At 50.1% G+C, this 13,145-nt stretch overlaps 2 protein-coding genes across 3 annotated transcripts; one reads left to right on the top strand and one right to left on the bottom strand.

Moving 5' to 3' along the window:
• Nucleotides 1-1,187: 1,187 nt before the first annotated feature.
• On the top strand, nt 1,188-5,881 carry LOC113219569 (protein misato homolog 1-like). Its single transcript, XM_026457068.2, is given in 16 exon segments — nt 1,188-1,286; nt 1,380-1,456; nt 1,458-1,488; nt 1,838-1,841; nt 1,966-2,035; nt 2,141-2,208; nt 2,451-2,513; nt 2,599-2,737; nt 2,892-3,009; nt 3,095-3,229; nt 3,334-3,486; nt 3,767-3,898; nt 3,972-4,156; nt 4,399-4,503; nt 4,594-4,703; nt 4,996-5,881. Coding segments are annotated over 16 exon segments (1,689 nt in total). The 5' UTR covers nt 1,188-1,202; the 3' UTR covers nt 5,211-5,881.
• Nucleotides 4,789-12,974, bottom strand: LOC111534560 (GON-4-like protein). Of its 2 annotated transcripts, none has more exons than XM_026457062.1 (7): nt 12,507-12,974; nt 12,285-12,404; nt 9,141-9,254; nt 7,975-8,185; nt 6,716-7,343; nt 6,523-6,625; nt 4,789-5,815 (listed from the first exon to the last, which is right to left on the bottom strand). In XM_026457062.1, exons 1-7 carry the CDS (start codon nt 12,720-12,722, stop codon nt 5,666-5,668), a joined length of 1,542 nt encoding a protein of 513 aa, XP_026312847.1. In that variant the 5' UTR covers nt 12,723-12,974; the 3' UTR covers nt 4,789-5,665. The 2 variants fall into 2 exon arrangements, with proteins under 2 accessions (XP_026312847.1, XP_026312846.1); XM_026457061.1 differs by having other exon boundaries at nt 4,791-5,815; nt 6,716-7,346.
• Between the last annotated feature and the right edge of the window lie 171 nt (nt 12,975-13,145).

A 13,145-nucleotide genomic window follows, 5' to 3' on the forward strand; every position in this document is an offset into this window, starting at 1 on the left:
AGTAGCTGGGATTACAGGCGCCAACCACCATGCCCAACTAATTTTTGTACTTTTAGTAGAGAGGGCGTTTCACTATGTTGGCCAAGTTGGTCTAGAACTCTCGACCTCAGGTGGTCCGCCACCTCAGTCTCCCAAAGAGTGCTGGGATTACAGGCTTAAGCCACCGCGCCTGGCATTTTTTTTTTTTTTTGAGACAGGGTCTCGCTCTGTCGCCCAGACAGGAGTGCAGTGGTGTGATCATAGCTCACTGTAGCCTCGAATTCTTGGGCCCAAGCAATCCTCCCACCTCAGCCTCCAGTTGGGACTACAGATGTGAGCTGCCTGGCTTTTTGAAAAATTATTTTATAGGGTGTCAGGGGCGGATGTCTCACTAGGTTGCCCAGTCTGGAATTTCAGGACTCAAGTGATCCTCCTGCCTCAGCCTCCCAAAACCTGGGAATGCAGGCATGAGGCTTAGCGCCGGGCCAATATTTGCTTTATCTTTCTAAATATACACAAGGATGTTAATCATAGCGCCTAATAGCCCAAAATAGGAAACAATCCCAAAAGCTATTATCAGCAGAATATATTCTTTCTTTAGATCAGTGGTGGTGCAGCGATGAAAAATATATACACAAAAATATAAATTACATATTGAACAAAAGACGCCAACAGATACAGACTCTATTTACATAAGGTATTAGATACCATAGATAGATAAATACATGTAAATGATAGAGATATGATAGCTAGGCCAGTCCACAGGGTATTAGTCGTGATCCGCGTGACTTCTGAAGACATGAGAGGGCATGGGAGGCTTTAGGGGAGCTTCCGCTTTTCTGGCGAGGTTTTATTTTTGCCCGGGGAGCTATCAGCCAGCGGAGATCTGTGAGAAAGGAGAAGACCTCAGGGGAAGGACGAGGAAGAGCCTTCCGCGGCTCGCGACCGAGCGGCCGAGGCAGCGCCGAGGCCGCTGCAACGTGGAGCAGGAGCAACAGCGTGGCCCGTGGACCCCGCCCCTCGCAGGCAACCACAGAAAAGCCGGACTGGGCCACGTCTAGGAAGAGGCAGGAATCGGCGAATCGTTTCTCCAATAGAAAAGGATGTGTTTGCGGACCAATAGGTCGCCGAGAATGACACCCGCCCACGCGCCTGCCAAGCCAATCGGCTAGGAGCAGCGAGCGGCGGGGCTGGGTCGCTGCGGTCCCTTGGAGCCGCGCAGTATGGCGGGCGGGGCCCGGGAAGTGCTCACACTGCAGTTGGGACACTTTGCCGGTTTCGTGGGCGCGCACTGGTGGAACCAGCAGGTGAGGTCGGCCGGCAGCTGCCCCCCGAGGAGCCCTGCGGGATCTACAGTCCCGACGTTTAGCCGGCCTGCCTCGTCCTCCCTGCTTCCCCAGGATGCTGCGCTGGGCCGAGCAACCGATGCCAAGGAGTCGCCGGGAGAGCTGTGCCCCGACGTCCTGTATCGTACGGGCCTGCACGCCGCGACTCATCCTCATGGATCAGGTGGTGGCAGGGTCAGTCCGTGTTTCCCTTCCGCGAGCCGAATCCTTGCGCTGCCGTTGTCTTCAAGACCCTCGCACCTTACCGAGCTCCAGGACCGGAGATGAACTGAGCACAGCATGCCAACACCCGAGAGGCGCAGGGCGGCAAAACTTTATTTTGCTCAAGAGCCATCTCGGGAATAGGCTGCTAGGCCCCAGAGACAGAGATCTTGGAACTACAGCACTCCTGTCGGACCCTTGAATGTGGTTTTTGCCCCCGTCCCACAGCTAATGACTAAGCTGAGAACGGAAAGATAGAATCTAGATTCTCTTAGACCAAGGTTCCCCTGCCCGAGCTAGTGTTTTTCCAGAAAGGTTGGAAGAGCCAAGTGCTGGAGAGATGGTGACAGCAGGTTGTCAGGTGATCAGAGGAAGGTTGGCTAGAGGGGGAGGGTGCCCCAGGCTTTGACCTGACTTTGTCTCTGTTATTTCTGTACAGGTAGTTTGAGCTCCCTAAAAGAGGAAGGTGGACTCTACAGGGACAAACAGTTGGATGCTGCAATAGCATGGTGTGTAATTAATGTGTGGATAAGGGTGGGGAACATACATGTATTTAGAAAGTAGGAGAACTCATCAGAGTGCGGTTTCTTTGATCAATCTCCAATCTCTTTCAGGCAGGGGAAGCTCACCACACACAAAGAGGAACTCTGTCCCAAGAACCCTTATCTCCAGGACTTTGAGTGCAGAGGTGAGGGCCTCTGCCCTGAACTTTTTAACCCGAGGGCCTCCACAGGGGCAGGTAAAAGGGGATTTTAATCACTTTAAATGTCCTAGAATGATATTTTGGGAAAAAGCACGTCTTTTCCTAAGGACCACGACTAGGTGAACAGAAAGGAGGCTGTGCGGTGTGGCCAGCCAACTCAAGAAGGAGGAACCAACCTTTGCCTCTAAACTGCCTGGAACTAAATGTAGATTTTTTTCACCCCTCCCAGGGAGTGCTGAGTAGTGATGGTGTTTGGAGGGTCAAATCCATTCCCAATGGCAAAGGTGAGACTTCTCCAGATACTGATGGATACGGGTCTGGGTAGAGCAGAAACGTGGAGAAAGGTACATTTCCTCTGCTTGTCTTCAGGTTCCCCACCACTCACCACCGCTACAACTCCAAAACCACTTATCCCTACAGAGGCCAGCATCAGGGTCTGGTCAGACTTCCTCAGAGTCCATCTCCATCCCCGGAGCATCTGTATGATTCAGAAGTACAACCATGATGGGTATGGGGACCCCAGAGGCTGTGAGGCAAGAAACGTGGGTCCCCACCAACGCAGGATGAGGCTCTTGAGGCCATCTTCCCTGCCCTCCCCTAGACACGAGGTTGAGGAGCTGAGGGAAGAGATGTAAGTCTTGGATGGTGTTTACTTGTGGCAGGGAAGCAGGTCGGCTGGAAGCTTTTGGCCAAGGGGAAAGTGTCCTAAAGGAACCCAAGTACCAGGAAGAGCTGGAGGACAGGCTGCACTTCTACGTGGAGGAATGTGACTACTTGCAGGTAGTGGCGTGGCAACGTGCGCTCCAGGGCAGAAGCTCTTCTCATCCTACTCCCTAACTATTTTTCATCACTCACCTCCGCTCAGGGCTTCCAGATCCTGTGTGACCTGCACGATGGCTTCTCTGGGGTAGGCGCGAAGGTGGCAGAGCTGCTACAAGATGAATATTCAGGGCGGGGAATAATAACGTGGGGCCTGCTACCTGGCCCCTACCATCGTGGGGTGAGTGGAACTTGGAGGAGTAAGCAGTCACACGGTGGGGAGGGAGAAATGAGAATCCCGGGGGGGAGAGTTGCTTAATGCAAACTACTCTTTTTCTTCACCAGGAGGCCCAGAGAAACATCTATCGTCTATTAAACACAGCTTTTGGTCTCATGCACCTGACTACTCACAGCTCTCTCGTCTGTCCCTTGTCGTTGGGTGGGAGCCTGGGCCTGCGACCTGAGCCACCTGTCAACTTCCCTTACCTGCATTATGATGTAAGTCTCGGTGCTCTTGTTCTGACTGCAGCAGGCTACGGGGCCTCCTCATACTCCCAGTCAGCCGCTGTCTGTTATTGGCTGTGTTCCTGAGGCCCAAGCTTGAACTCAGCTGTGATGTGGCCTCTCAGATCACACTGTCCTATGCCCTATGCTGGTCCAACCAGAGGCCAGACATACCCCTGCTTTGTCCCCTGGATCTTTCTGGTGTTAATATTCTGCCTCCACACATTCTTTTCCAGGCCTGAGGCCAAGTGCCCCTCTTGGTGTCTCCTTACAGGCCACTCTGCCCTTCCACTGCAGTGCCATCCTGGCTACAGCCCTGGACACAGTCACTGTTCCTTTTCGCCTGTGTTCCTCTCCAGTTTCCATGGTTCATCTGGCTGACATGCTGAGCTTCTGTGGGAAAAAGGTATGAAGCTTTGTGAGGGGTTGGGTCAGTGCTGAGAAAATGTCCTCTAACGTGTTGTCTTCCTTCTCTTTAGGTGGTGACAGCAGGAGCAACCATTCCTTTCCCCTTGGCTCCAGGCCAGTCCCTTCCTGATTCCCTGATGCAGTTTGGAGGAGCCACCCCATGGACCCCACTGTCTGCATGTGGGGAGCCTTCTGGAACACGTTGCTTTGCCCAGTCGGTGGTGCTGAGGGGTATAGACAGAGCATGCCACACGAGGTGAGAGCTGTTGGTCCTTAGGAACCCTTGTCAGATTTTGTTTCGTATCCTTTTCCCCCTCATTTCTCTGGGACATTCTAATGATATTGTTCCCTCCCCACCCCTTAAAAAGGAAGCAAAAAAAAAAGGGGGGGGGGAGCTCTTTTTTTTTTGATCCAGCTGATGGCCTGAGAACATAAGAATTCTTAGTTTCTTATTCATGCTGCCACAGCCTAATGGTGGTTTTGGCTTTGTTCTGGCAGCCAGCTCACCCCAGGGACACCTCCACCCTCCTCCCTTCACACATGTACCACTGGGGAAGAAGTCTTGGCTCAGTATTTACAACAGCAGCAGCCTAGAGTCATGAGGTCAGTGTAACGGTTGCTCCTGTCCTTCTTGCCAACCTCAACGCTCCTGTGACTTCTTACGCGCTTAGTGTCTGTTCTTTGCCCCCACAGTTCTTCCCATCTGCTGCTGACTCCCTGCAGGGTGGCTCCTCCTTACCCCCACCTCTTCTCAAGCTGCAGTCCACAGGGTATGGTTCTGGATGGTTCCCCCAAGGGAGCAGGTATGTAGGAGGTAAAGAAAACTGAGATTTCAAGTATGGGAGAGTTTTTACTATCTCCATTCCTGGATTAAAAGTGCTGAAAAAGTCCACAGTTAAACATTGTTTTATTCACCCTATGGCTCCCAAGAAAAGCATTCTTCCTCTGGAGTACTGGTGTACTAAGGGGACAGTACACCAAATGTGTTGAGTTTACAATCAAGTCTACTAAGGTTGGACTTCCTTATCAGTTTGACAGAGTCCCAGGGCAGAATCATCATCCATCTACAGGTCTGTCTTTCCTCTCCCTCCACAGCAGTGGAGAGCATCCCAGTGTTTGGGGCACTGTGTTCCTCTTCGTCCCTGCACCAGACCCTGGAGGCCTTGGCCAGAGACCTCACCAAACTCGACTTGCGGCGCTGGGCCAGCTTCATGGATGCTGGAGTGGAGCACGATGACGTAGCAGAGCTCCTGCAGGAGCTACAAAGCCTGGCCCAGTGCTACCAGGGTGGTGACAGCCTCGTGGACTAAAGTTCCCAGTGTGGGAGAGAGGAGCTAGTTTGCAATAAAAACAGCTGGATGCAGGAGCCCAGTGTCTTCGTGCAGAGGAGCTCAATGTCGCAGGACTAGCTACACCAACATATGCACTTTTTACATTTAGAAACACTGTGATTAGACCACAGAACAATAAATATGTGCCATCAGACCAAAAAAAGTAGAGAAAGGAGCTGAACTCCACTCACTCGATGCTATTTACAGAGGAGATCTGTAAGGTCTTCATAAAAGACCTTGAATGGTGCCTAGGATGGCAGAGCCCCAGGGTCCTACTCCATCCTTCAGCCTTTGTCCTCGTCCTGGGCTCCTCTCCTGGTCTGTAAACTGGGCACAAGGACTGTACAAGCAGAGTACAACTACCCTCCTGCCTAATGACAGGGCACCTGTTGGGTTTGGTCCTGCGTAGATGATACCCAAGTATTCCCAGAGTCTCATTCATCCAGCTCCTCTTCAGACAGAAGGTCCCCACGGTCAGACAGCTGGTCTGCGTTGCTGGTACTGGTAGCATCATCCTCATCCTCAGAGCTGGCTTCACAGGCAGTGTGGAAGAGCTGCATGAGTTCTCGAAAACGGTGAGAGACCTAAGAAAGGAGCAGGGCTGTATTCACTGATCCTTAGTAACATGTTAACATTTATGAAGCACTATATATTGATTTGCAAAATCTTTTATGTATTCAACACAGCAAGGTTGGGAGAGGTATGTCATTAGAGCTAAGGAAACTCAAGAGGCTAAATGTTTTGTCCAAAGTCACACGCCTCCTAAAAACAGAATTAGAATGGCCAGCACGGTGGCTCACACCTGTAATCCCAGCACTTTGGGAGGCTGAGGCAGGCAGATCACTTGAGGTCAGGAGTTTGAGACCAGCCTGGCCAACATGGTGAAACCCTGTCTCTACTAAAAATACAAAAATTGGTCGGGTGGCGGGCGCCTGTAATCCCAGCCATTCGGGAGGCTGAGGCAGGAGAACTGCTTGGACCCGGGAGGCAGAGGTTGCAGTGAGCTGAGATCATACCAGCACTCCAGCCTGGGTGACAGAGCAGGACTCTGGCTCAAAAAATAAAAAAGAAAAAGCTAGAATGGAAACTGGGGCTTCCACCAAAAAATGCAGTGTCCTTTCTCTTCTAGAACCGTTACCACCGTGATGAGTCAAGCCTTTCCTTAGATCAGACCTTTACAAAAACCACTTACTGTCTTGGATGTGAAAGCTCCTTCTTTGGCCTTTCTAGCTCTTCGTTGGCCACCTTGTCCTCTTTTTACTGGGTCTTCTCCACCCCCACTCCCGCTTACCTCAGCAGGCGTCTTATTTCCCAGCTGCTGGGAGATGATGCTGAAGGTCTGTGGCTGTGCCCCTTGCTCCTGGCACATGGTGAGGATCACACGGTCAGCTTCCCTGTAACCCAGGTATCGTGATTAACCCGAGGGAGCCACACAGATGTGGTCCATGCTCTTTTCTAAACACACGTCATCCACCCTTACCTACCTTGTCCACAGGACAACCTTTTCCCCAGTGGAGCTGACCTTGCTGTTGTTGGCACACACTGTAGCTTCTGTGGCCTTTGGCTGCTGCTCCCCCTCTGGACCCTTGCCCTGTGTTCCACTGTCTTTAGACAAACCCCCTCTAGGGGCTTTGGGAGAAGTCTCTGACGTGTCAATTCCTGATGGAGATTCATGGACAGGGGATGTCCTGTCTCTTGTCTTCACCCTACCTCTGCTTGAGGGCAGCCATCTCTCTTGAGTGTCTGGTTTCCCGGACACATGTCTTCTCCCTGCATCTCTGGTCTTTGAGGAAACAGGACTCAGGAAGGAAGCATGGGGTTCCACGGTACCAGGCAATTTCTCAGTTTCTGATGCATCCCAGACCAGCATCAAAGCCTCTGACTCACCCACTGCCTTTTGGCCCTCCCTCTCTTTCTGAAGTCTGGGGGATGCCTTGGGGCAGGAGAGAACCTCAGGCCCAACCTGGTTTCTCTTAACAGTGTACAGTACAGCTCCAGTTTTGGGGGGAAATTGAGGAGTCTCTGGTGAATGAGGTGGTGGGCCATCCAGGAGGAGCCGTTCTGTAAGAGTCACTTCTCGAGGGGACGGCAACGTGCCCCCCACTGGCAATCCTGCTTAGGAGGAAAATAAGGATCTCAGGGTACTGTCAGGATCAAGATGCACCTAAGCACGAGAAATTACCATGGGTCACTGTGGCCAGGTACTGTGCAAAAATTCTAATACAAAAGAGGGCCGGGCATGGTGGCTCACACCTATAATGCCTGCACTTTGGGAAGCCAAAGTGATGGGATCGCTTGAGGCCAGGAGTTTGAGACTAGCCTGGGCAATATGGTGAGATCCCATCACTACAAAAATTATAAATGATAAAAGAGTTGGGTGGAGGTGGGGGGCATAATGTCACTTATGCAAAGATATAAAGTCCTACTGTCAAAGCTGAGAATGGCCCAGTCTTTACGATGTAGATTACAGTAGATTTGGAGATGGGGGGGAAGGGTTTTAGGAATAGAAAGAAAAGACAATGTTGAATCGCGTGAAATTTGTGGCATTCTTAATTCTGCAAGAGGAGTGAGGCCATAGGATAGAAAAAGCCTGAACAGGAGAAGGGCTTCCTATGGGTACATCAGTGAAAGAGGTGGTATATCCATCCCTGAAAAGGCTATTTATCCAGGCTCATGGAGGTTCCTGTCTGGAGTACAGGAGAACGAGACAGGAACAGAAGGGCTGGGTTGGCAGATCACTCACCTGAAACAGGCATCTCTCCCTTTCTGGTGGTCCTAACAGTCTTGCTCTGGGTGGCCTCAGTGCTCTCCCGCTCCTCTGGGGCTTCCTCTTCCATCACATCCTTGCCCTGCCCAGCTTCCTTAGTTCCAGGCATAGGACTAGCCTCTCGGTGGGGGCTGCTGCCCACCAACTCATGGGGCTCCTTGCTCTTGTAGGATTTGCTGTCACAGACCTGCAGGGATGGTCTACTGGGTCAAAGGTGTTCTGACCGCCTATGTCTTTGATTGGGGCCCACTAAAGGAAGAAGCCCTGCCTGATGCTCACCAAGTCAACCCACATGCATGTCTGCTCCAACAATTTTGTTGACAGGGTTTCAACTGGGTGCAGTGGTACATGCCTATAAACCTAGCTACTTGGGAGGCTAAGGTGTGAGGATCACTTGAGCTCAAGGGTTCAAGATCAGCCTGGGCAACATAGTGAGACTCTCAAATGACAACAAAAAGAAAAGAAAGACAGAGACAGGGTCTCAGATGACACAGATTATCTTGCCCAGGCTGGAGTGCAGTGGCTGTTTACACAGGCATGACCATGGTGGGACACTACAGCCTCAGACTCCTGGGCTCAAGTGATCTCCCACCTGAGCCTCCTGAGTCCTCTGTTGCCCAGCTACTCCTCTAAGGATTTGATTTTTTTTCTTTTTTAAACACGGTCTCACTGTCACCCAGGCTGGAGCTCAGTGGTATCATCATGGTTCACTGCAACCTCTGCCTCCCTGCTCCAAGGATTTTAAATTGCCCAGAATAGAGTATTGGATTCCACAACTCCTTCTCTTACTAAGAACTGTGTTTTTCCTGCCAACCAACTCCACTCTAGAGAACCAGGATTCCTTGTAGAGACTATTTTCATGACAGAAGTTTATTTCATTTTCTAATATCTGAGGGAAATATTTTAACTGGTATTTTGTTTTTCCAATTCCGAAAGTTTTACTCACAGAATTCTCCTTAAAAAACAAAATCACGTATTTGTAGCAGATTCCATTTATTCTGCATACGTACACATATGTGTACTGAATGTTATATATATATATGCCTTTTTAGGAATTCAGTAAGGTATAATTCTTGGTAGGAAACAATGCCCCCAGCAGCTCTGATACCCCTTGGGACCAGTACCCTTGATACTTTCCTCACCTTGCTGCTACAGTGGCTACAGCTCCGTCTTTTGCTCTTCTTCAACTTGGAATCTGGACCTCCTTCGTGGCAGGAGCAGGCACAGTCCTTGGCCCCATCTGGCCACTCAGTCTCCTAGGAGATACTTGGGCTTGATTAGCTGCCAAGTTTTTTTTTTTTTTTTTTTTTGAGACAGAGTCTCACTCTGTGGCCCAGGCTGGAGTGCAGTGGCACGATGTCGGCTCACCACAACCTCCACCTCCCAGGTTCAAGCGATTCTCCTGCCTCGGCCTCCTGAGTAGCTGGGATTACAGGCACGACCACACTCGGCTAATTTTTGTATTTTCAGTAGAGACAGCATTTCACCATGTTGGTCAGGCTGGTCTCAAACTCCTGACCTCGTGATCTGCCCCCCTCAGAGCCCCAAAGGGCTAGGATTACAGGCATGAGCCACCATGCCTGGCCGTATTTTTGGTACCAAGAAAGGAAGCTAAAGTTGTGAGCCATATGAGCACAACACAGCCCACCCTCTCCCCATGTCTTTTTTTTTTTTTTTTGAGACAGGGTCCGGCTCCGTCACCCAGGCTGGAGTGCAGTGTCACATTCATGGCTCACTGCAACCTCTGCCTCCTGGGCTCAAGTGATTTTCCCACCTCAGCCGCCCAAGTAGCTGGGACTGTGCACCACGCCTAGCTAATTATTATTACTATTTTTTGTTTGAGACAGAGTCTCGCTCTCTCTGCCAGGCTGGAGTGCAGTGGTGTGAGCTCAGCTCAGTGCAACCTCCGCTCCCTGGGATCAAGCGATTCCCGTGTCTTAGCCTCCCGAGTAGCTGGGATTACAGGTGCATGCCACCATGCCCGTCTAATTTTTTTGTATTTTTAGTGAGATGGGATTTCGCCATGTTGACCACGGGTGGAACTCCTGACCTCAAGTAATCCACCCGCCTTGGCCTTACAAAGTGCTGGGATTACAGGCGTAAGCCACAGCACCTAGCCTATGGCCAATTTTTGTATTTTTAGTAGAGATAGGAATTCGCCATCTTACTCTGGCTAGTCTTGAACTCCTGACTTCAAGTGATCCACCCACCTTGACCTCCCAAAATGTTGGGATTACAGGCGTGAGCCACCACTCCCGGACCCCTTCCTCTTTTATGTATCAACTCCTCACATTGCCTGGGGACATCAATAGCCAGAACTAGATTAAGGCCTATTATGAATCCCTGAAACAATCCCTAAATGACCTAAAGACTGACATATCCCAGTTGCCCCAGATGTTTCAAGAAATATTTAAGTCAGACAAAATCTGAGGCAAAGTCACTGGAGAGCTCCATCATGAGACACAATGTCTTTGTTTCTGTCTCTCTGTGCCTTCAGCTCTCCCATCTCTTCCAATCCCCTTGAGAGAGAACTTTGTACCCATGGAAGGCCCACTCAATGATACTCTGTTTAATAAACCCAAGACGTAAGTACCATTATCATCCCAATTTATGATGAAGAAACTGAAACAAAGAGAGGTTAAATAAGTTTCTCAAGGTCAGGCCGGGCGCGGTGGCTCAAGCCTGTAATCCCAGCACTTTGGGAGGCCGAGGCGGGCGGATCACAAGGTCAGGAGATCGAGACCATCCTGGCTAACACAGTGAAACCCCGTCTCTACTAAAAAATACAAAAAACTAGCCGGGCGAGGTGGTGGGCGCCTGTAGTCCCAGCTACTCGGGAGGCTGAGGCAGGAGAATGGCGTGAACCCCGGAGGCGGAGCTTGCAGTGAGCTGAGATCTGGCCACTGCACTCCAGCTTGGGCGACAGAGCGAGACTCCGTCTCAAAAAAAAAAAGTTTCTCAAGGTCATACAGCTACTAAGAAGCAGTTTCTCCCCAGGAAGGAGAAAATCATTTGGTCAGGAAACATGAATTAAAAAAAAAACTACTACTTGAAGAGCAGTGACAACCAGTAGACTCTGCAGCTGGCTTACCTGAGGAGTTCATATCCTAGCACTGCCACTTACTAAATATGAGACCCTGACAGCAACCTCTCTGCGTCAGTTATGTCTTCTATAAAATGCAAACAAGAGCAATCTCTCCATAGGATTACTGTGAGAATTAAACGTGTCAATAATCCATTAAAATACTTCCCAGCAATGCCTGTCACTTTGTAACACAACTAAGTATTAGCTGCTATCATTATTACTAATATGGGAAATCTTGTTTCTACTTTCTTTTTTTAAACAACAAGCTCATCCTCAATTGGCTTTATTTTCTCACATGAGCAAAAATGAAAAAGTTGAGGCCGGGCGCGGTGGCTCATGCCCCAGAACTTTGGGAGGCCAAGGCGGGCGGATCATGAGGTCAGGAGATCGAAACCATCCTGGCTAACACAGTGAAACCCCATCTCTACTAAAAATACAAAAAATTAGCCAGGCGTAGTGGTGGGCGCCTGTAGTCCCAGCTACTCGGCAGGCTGAGGCAGGAGAATGGCGTGAACCCGGGAGGCGCAGCTTGCAGTGAGTCAAGATCATGCCACTGCACTCCAGCCTGGGAGACAGAGTAAGACTCTGTCACAAAAAAAAAAAAGAAAGAAAAAGTTGAATTAAGGGTAATAACTCCGAGCTAGAGAGAAAAGGGGAAGAAACAAATCCTTCTAACTAGGGAATCCTAAGGCCCCTGTTTTCCCAAAGGCTCTGCATGTCTGTCTCAGCCTGACTTTTGGTTTGTTCTCCACGATTGTCTCAGATCCTAGAGTCTTTCAACTAGAAACCTTGGGCCATAGTAAGCCAGAGAAATGATTAGTGAGAAAACGCATGGCTTGATTCATGAAACATAGATACTTTTCAATAACCTGGCATACCTTATAATTTTAGGCCGGGCACAGTGGCTCACACCTGTAATCCCAGCACGTTGGGAGGCCGAAGCGGGTAGATCACTTGAGGTCAGGAGTTCGAGACCAGCCTGGCCAACATGGTGAAAACTCATCTCTACTAAAAATACAAAAATTTGCTGGGCGTGGTGACGTGTGTCTGTAATTCCAGTTACTTGAGAGGCTGAGGTGGGAGAATCGCTGGAATCTGGGAGGTGGAGGTTGCAGTAAGCCAAGATTACGCCACTGCACTCTAGCTTGGGTGACAGAGCGAGATTCTGTCTCGAAAACAAACAAATAAACAAAGAAAATACCTTATCATGATTTTGGACCCCAATCTCTTTTTTTCTCTTGTTCTTTGAGGCTGTGGGTATCTTGGGAGGCTCCTCCTCTTCTTCCACATCAGGCAGGGCCACTTCTTCAAAGCCATCAAACTGAGAAGGAGTTGGTGCTGCTCAGCACAGACACCAGGCCAATATCCCTCCCACATGTGGCCTTCCCCCTTCATAAGGCTACAGCAGCCTCAGGGCCTATACCTCATACTCTTTCTCCTCAGTCCAATTGATCTCTTCAAAGTCACCCATCCGGCTAGCTGCTGGGCGCAAGTGGTCGAAGAAGATAGAAAACTCATCCTGTAGGTGGTCATGGCCCTTGAGGAGCTGCCACATCTGTGTCTTGAGCTGAGGAGAATCACAGAGGGAAAGAGGAAGTGTCCAGAGCCTCTCTAGGCTACCCTTCCCAACCAATCCCATATACCTCCATGTTCTGCTTTCCTAGTCAACTGGGAAACACACAGAGACTCTGCCTGGTAACAAAGAATACTAAAACTTTCTCTTCCTTCTTAGCTGCCTACAGGGGAAGGGTATTAATACTAGATTTGACTCCTAACAATTCCACTCTCCACTCTGCCCTACTGGTCTCCAGCTAGGACACTGTCCCAAGCAGAGCAAGGAGGTAAGGCCCCTCCCAGGCCCCAGAACCTCCTTCCTTGAGCATCCCTTCCAGGACATCCATGGCATTCCTGAGCCTGTGAAGATCAGACAGACTCTGGTTTCAGGTGGCAATCCCTCCCTACCCCAGTGCTTTATGCTTTGGATGAGCCTAAAAAGTCCTTGCCTTGTTCATCTTCTCCAGGAAGCCCATGACACTCCAGAGGCAAAAAGGTATGGAGTAGG

Source organism: Piliocolobus tephrosceles, chromosome 1 (assembly GCF_002776525.5).
Source record: "Piliocolobus tephrosceles isolate RC106 chromosome 1, ASM277652v3, whole genome shotgun sequence".
Taxonomy (NCBI): Eukaryota; Metazoa; Chordata; class Mammalia; order Primates; family Cercopithecidae; genus Piliocolobus; species Piliocolobus tephrosceles.

What these genes read in the sequence shown, in the direction of transcription:
- LOC111534560 (XM_026457061.1), bottom strand. Translation starts at nt 12,722, where the DNA reads ATGGGATTGGTTGGGAAGGGTAGCCTAGAGAGGCTCTGGACACTTCCT. An exon ending in GTAGCCACTGTAGCAGCAAG is followed by an intron (nt 8,186 to 9,140) that starts GTGAGGAAAGTA and finishes CCATCCCTGCAG; the next exon opens with GTCTGTGACAGCAAATCCTA. An exon ending in GAAATAAGACGCCTGCTGAG is followed by an intron (nt 5,816 to 6,522) that starts GTAAGCGGGAGT and finishes CTCCTTTCTTAG; the next exon opens with GTCTCTCACCGTTTTCGAGA.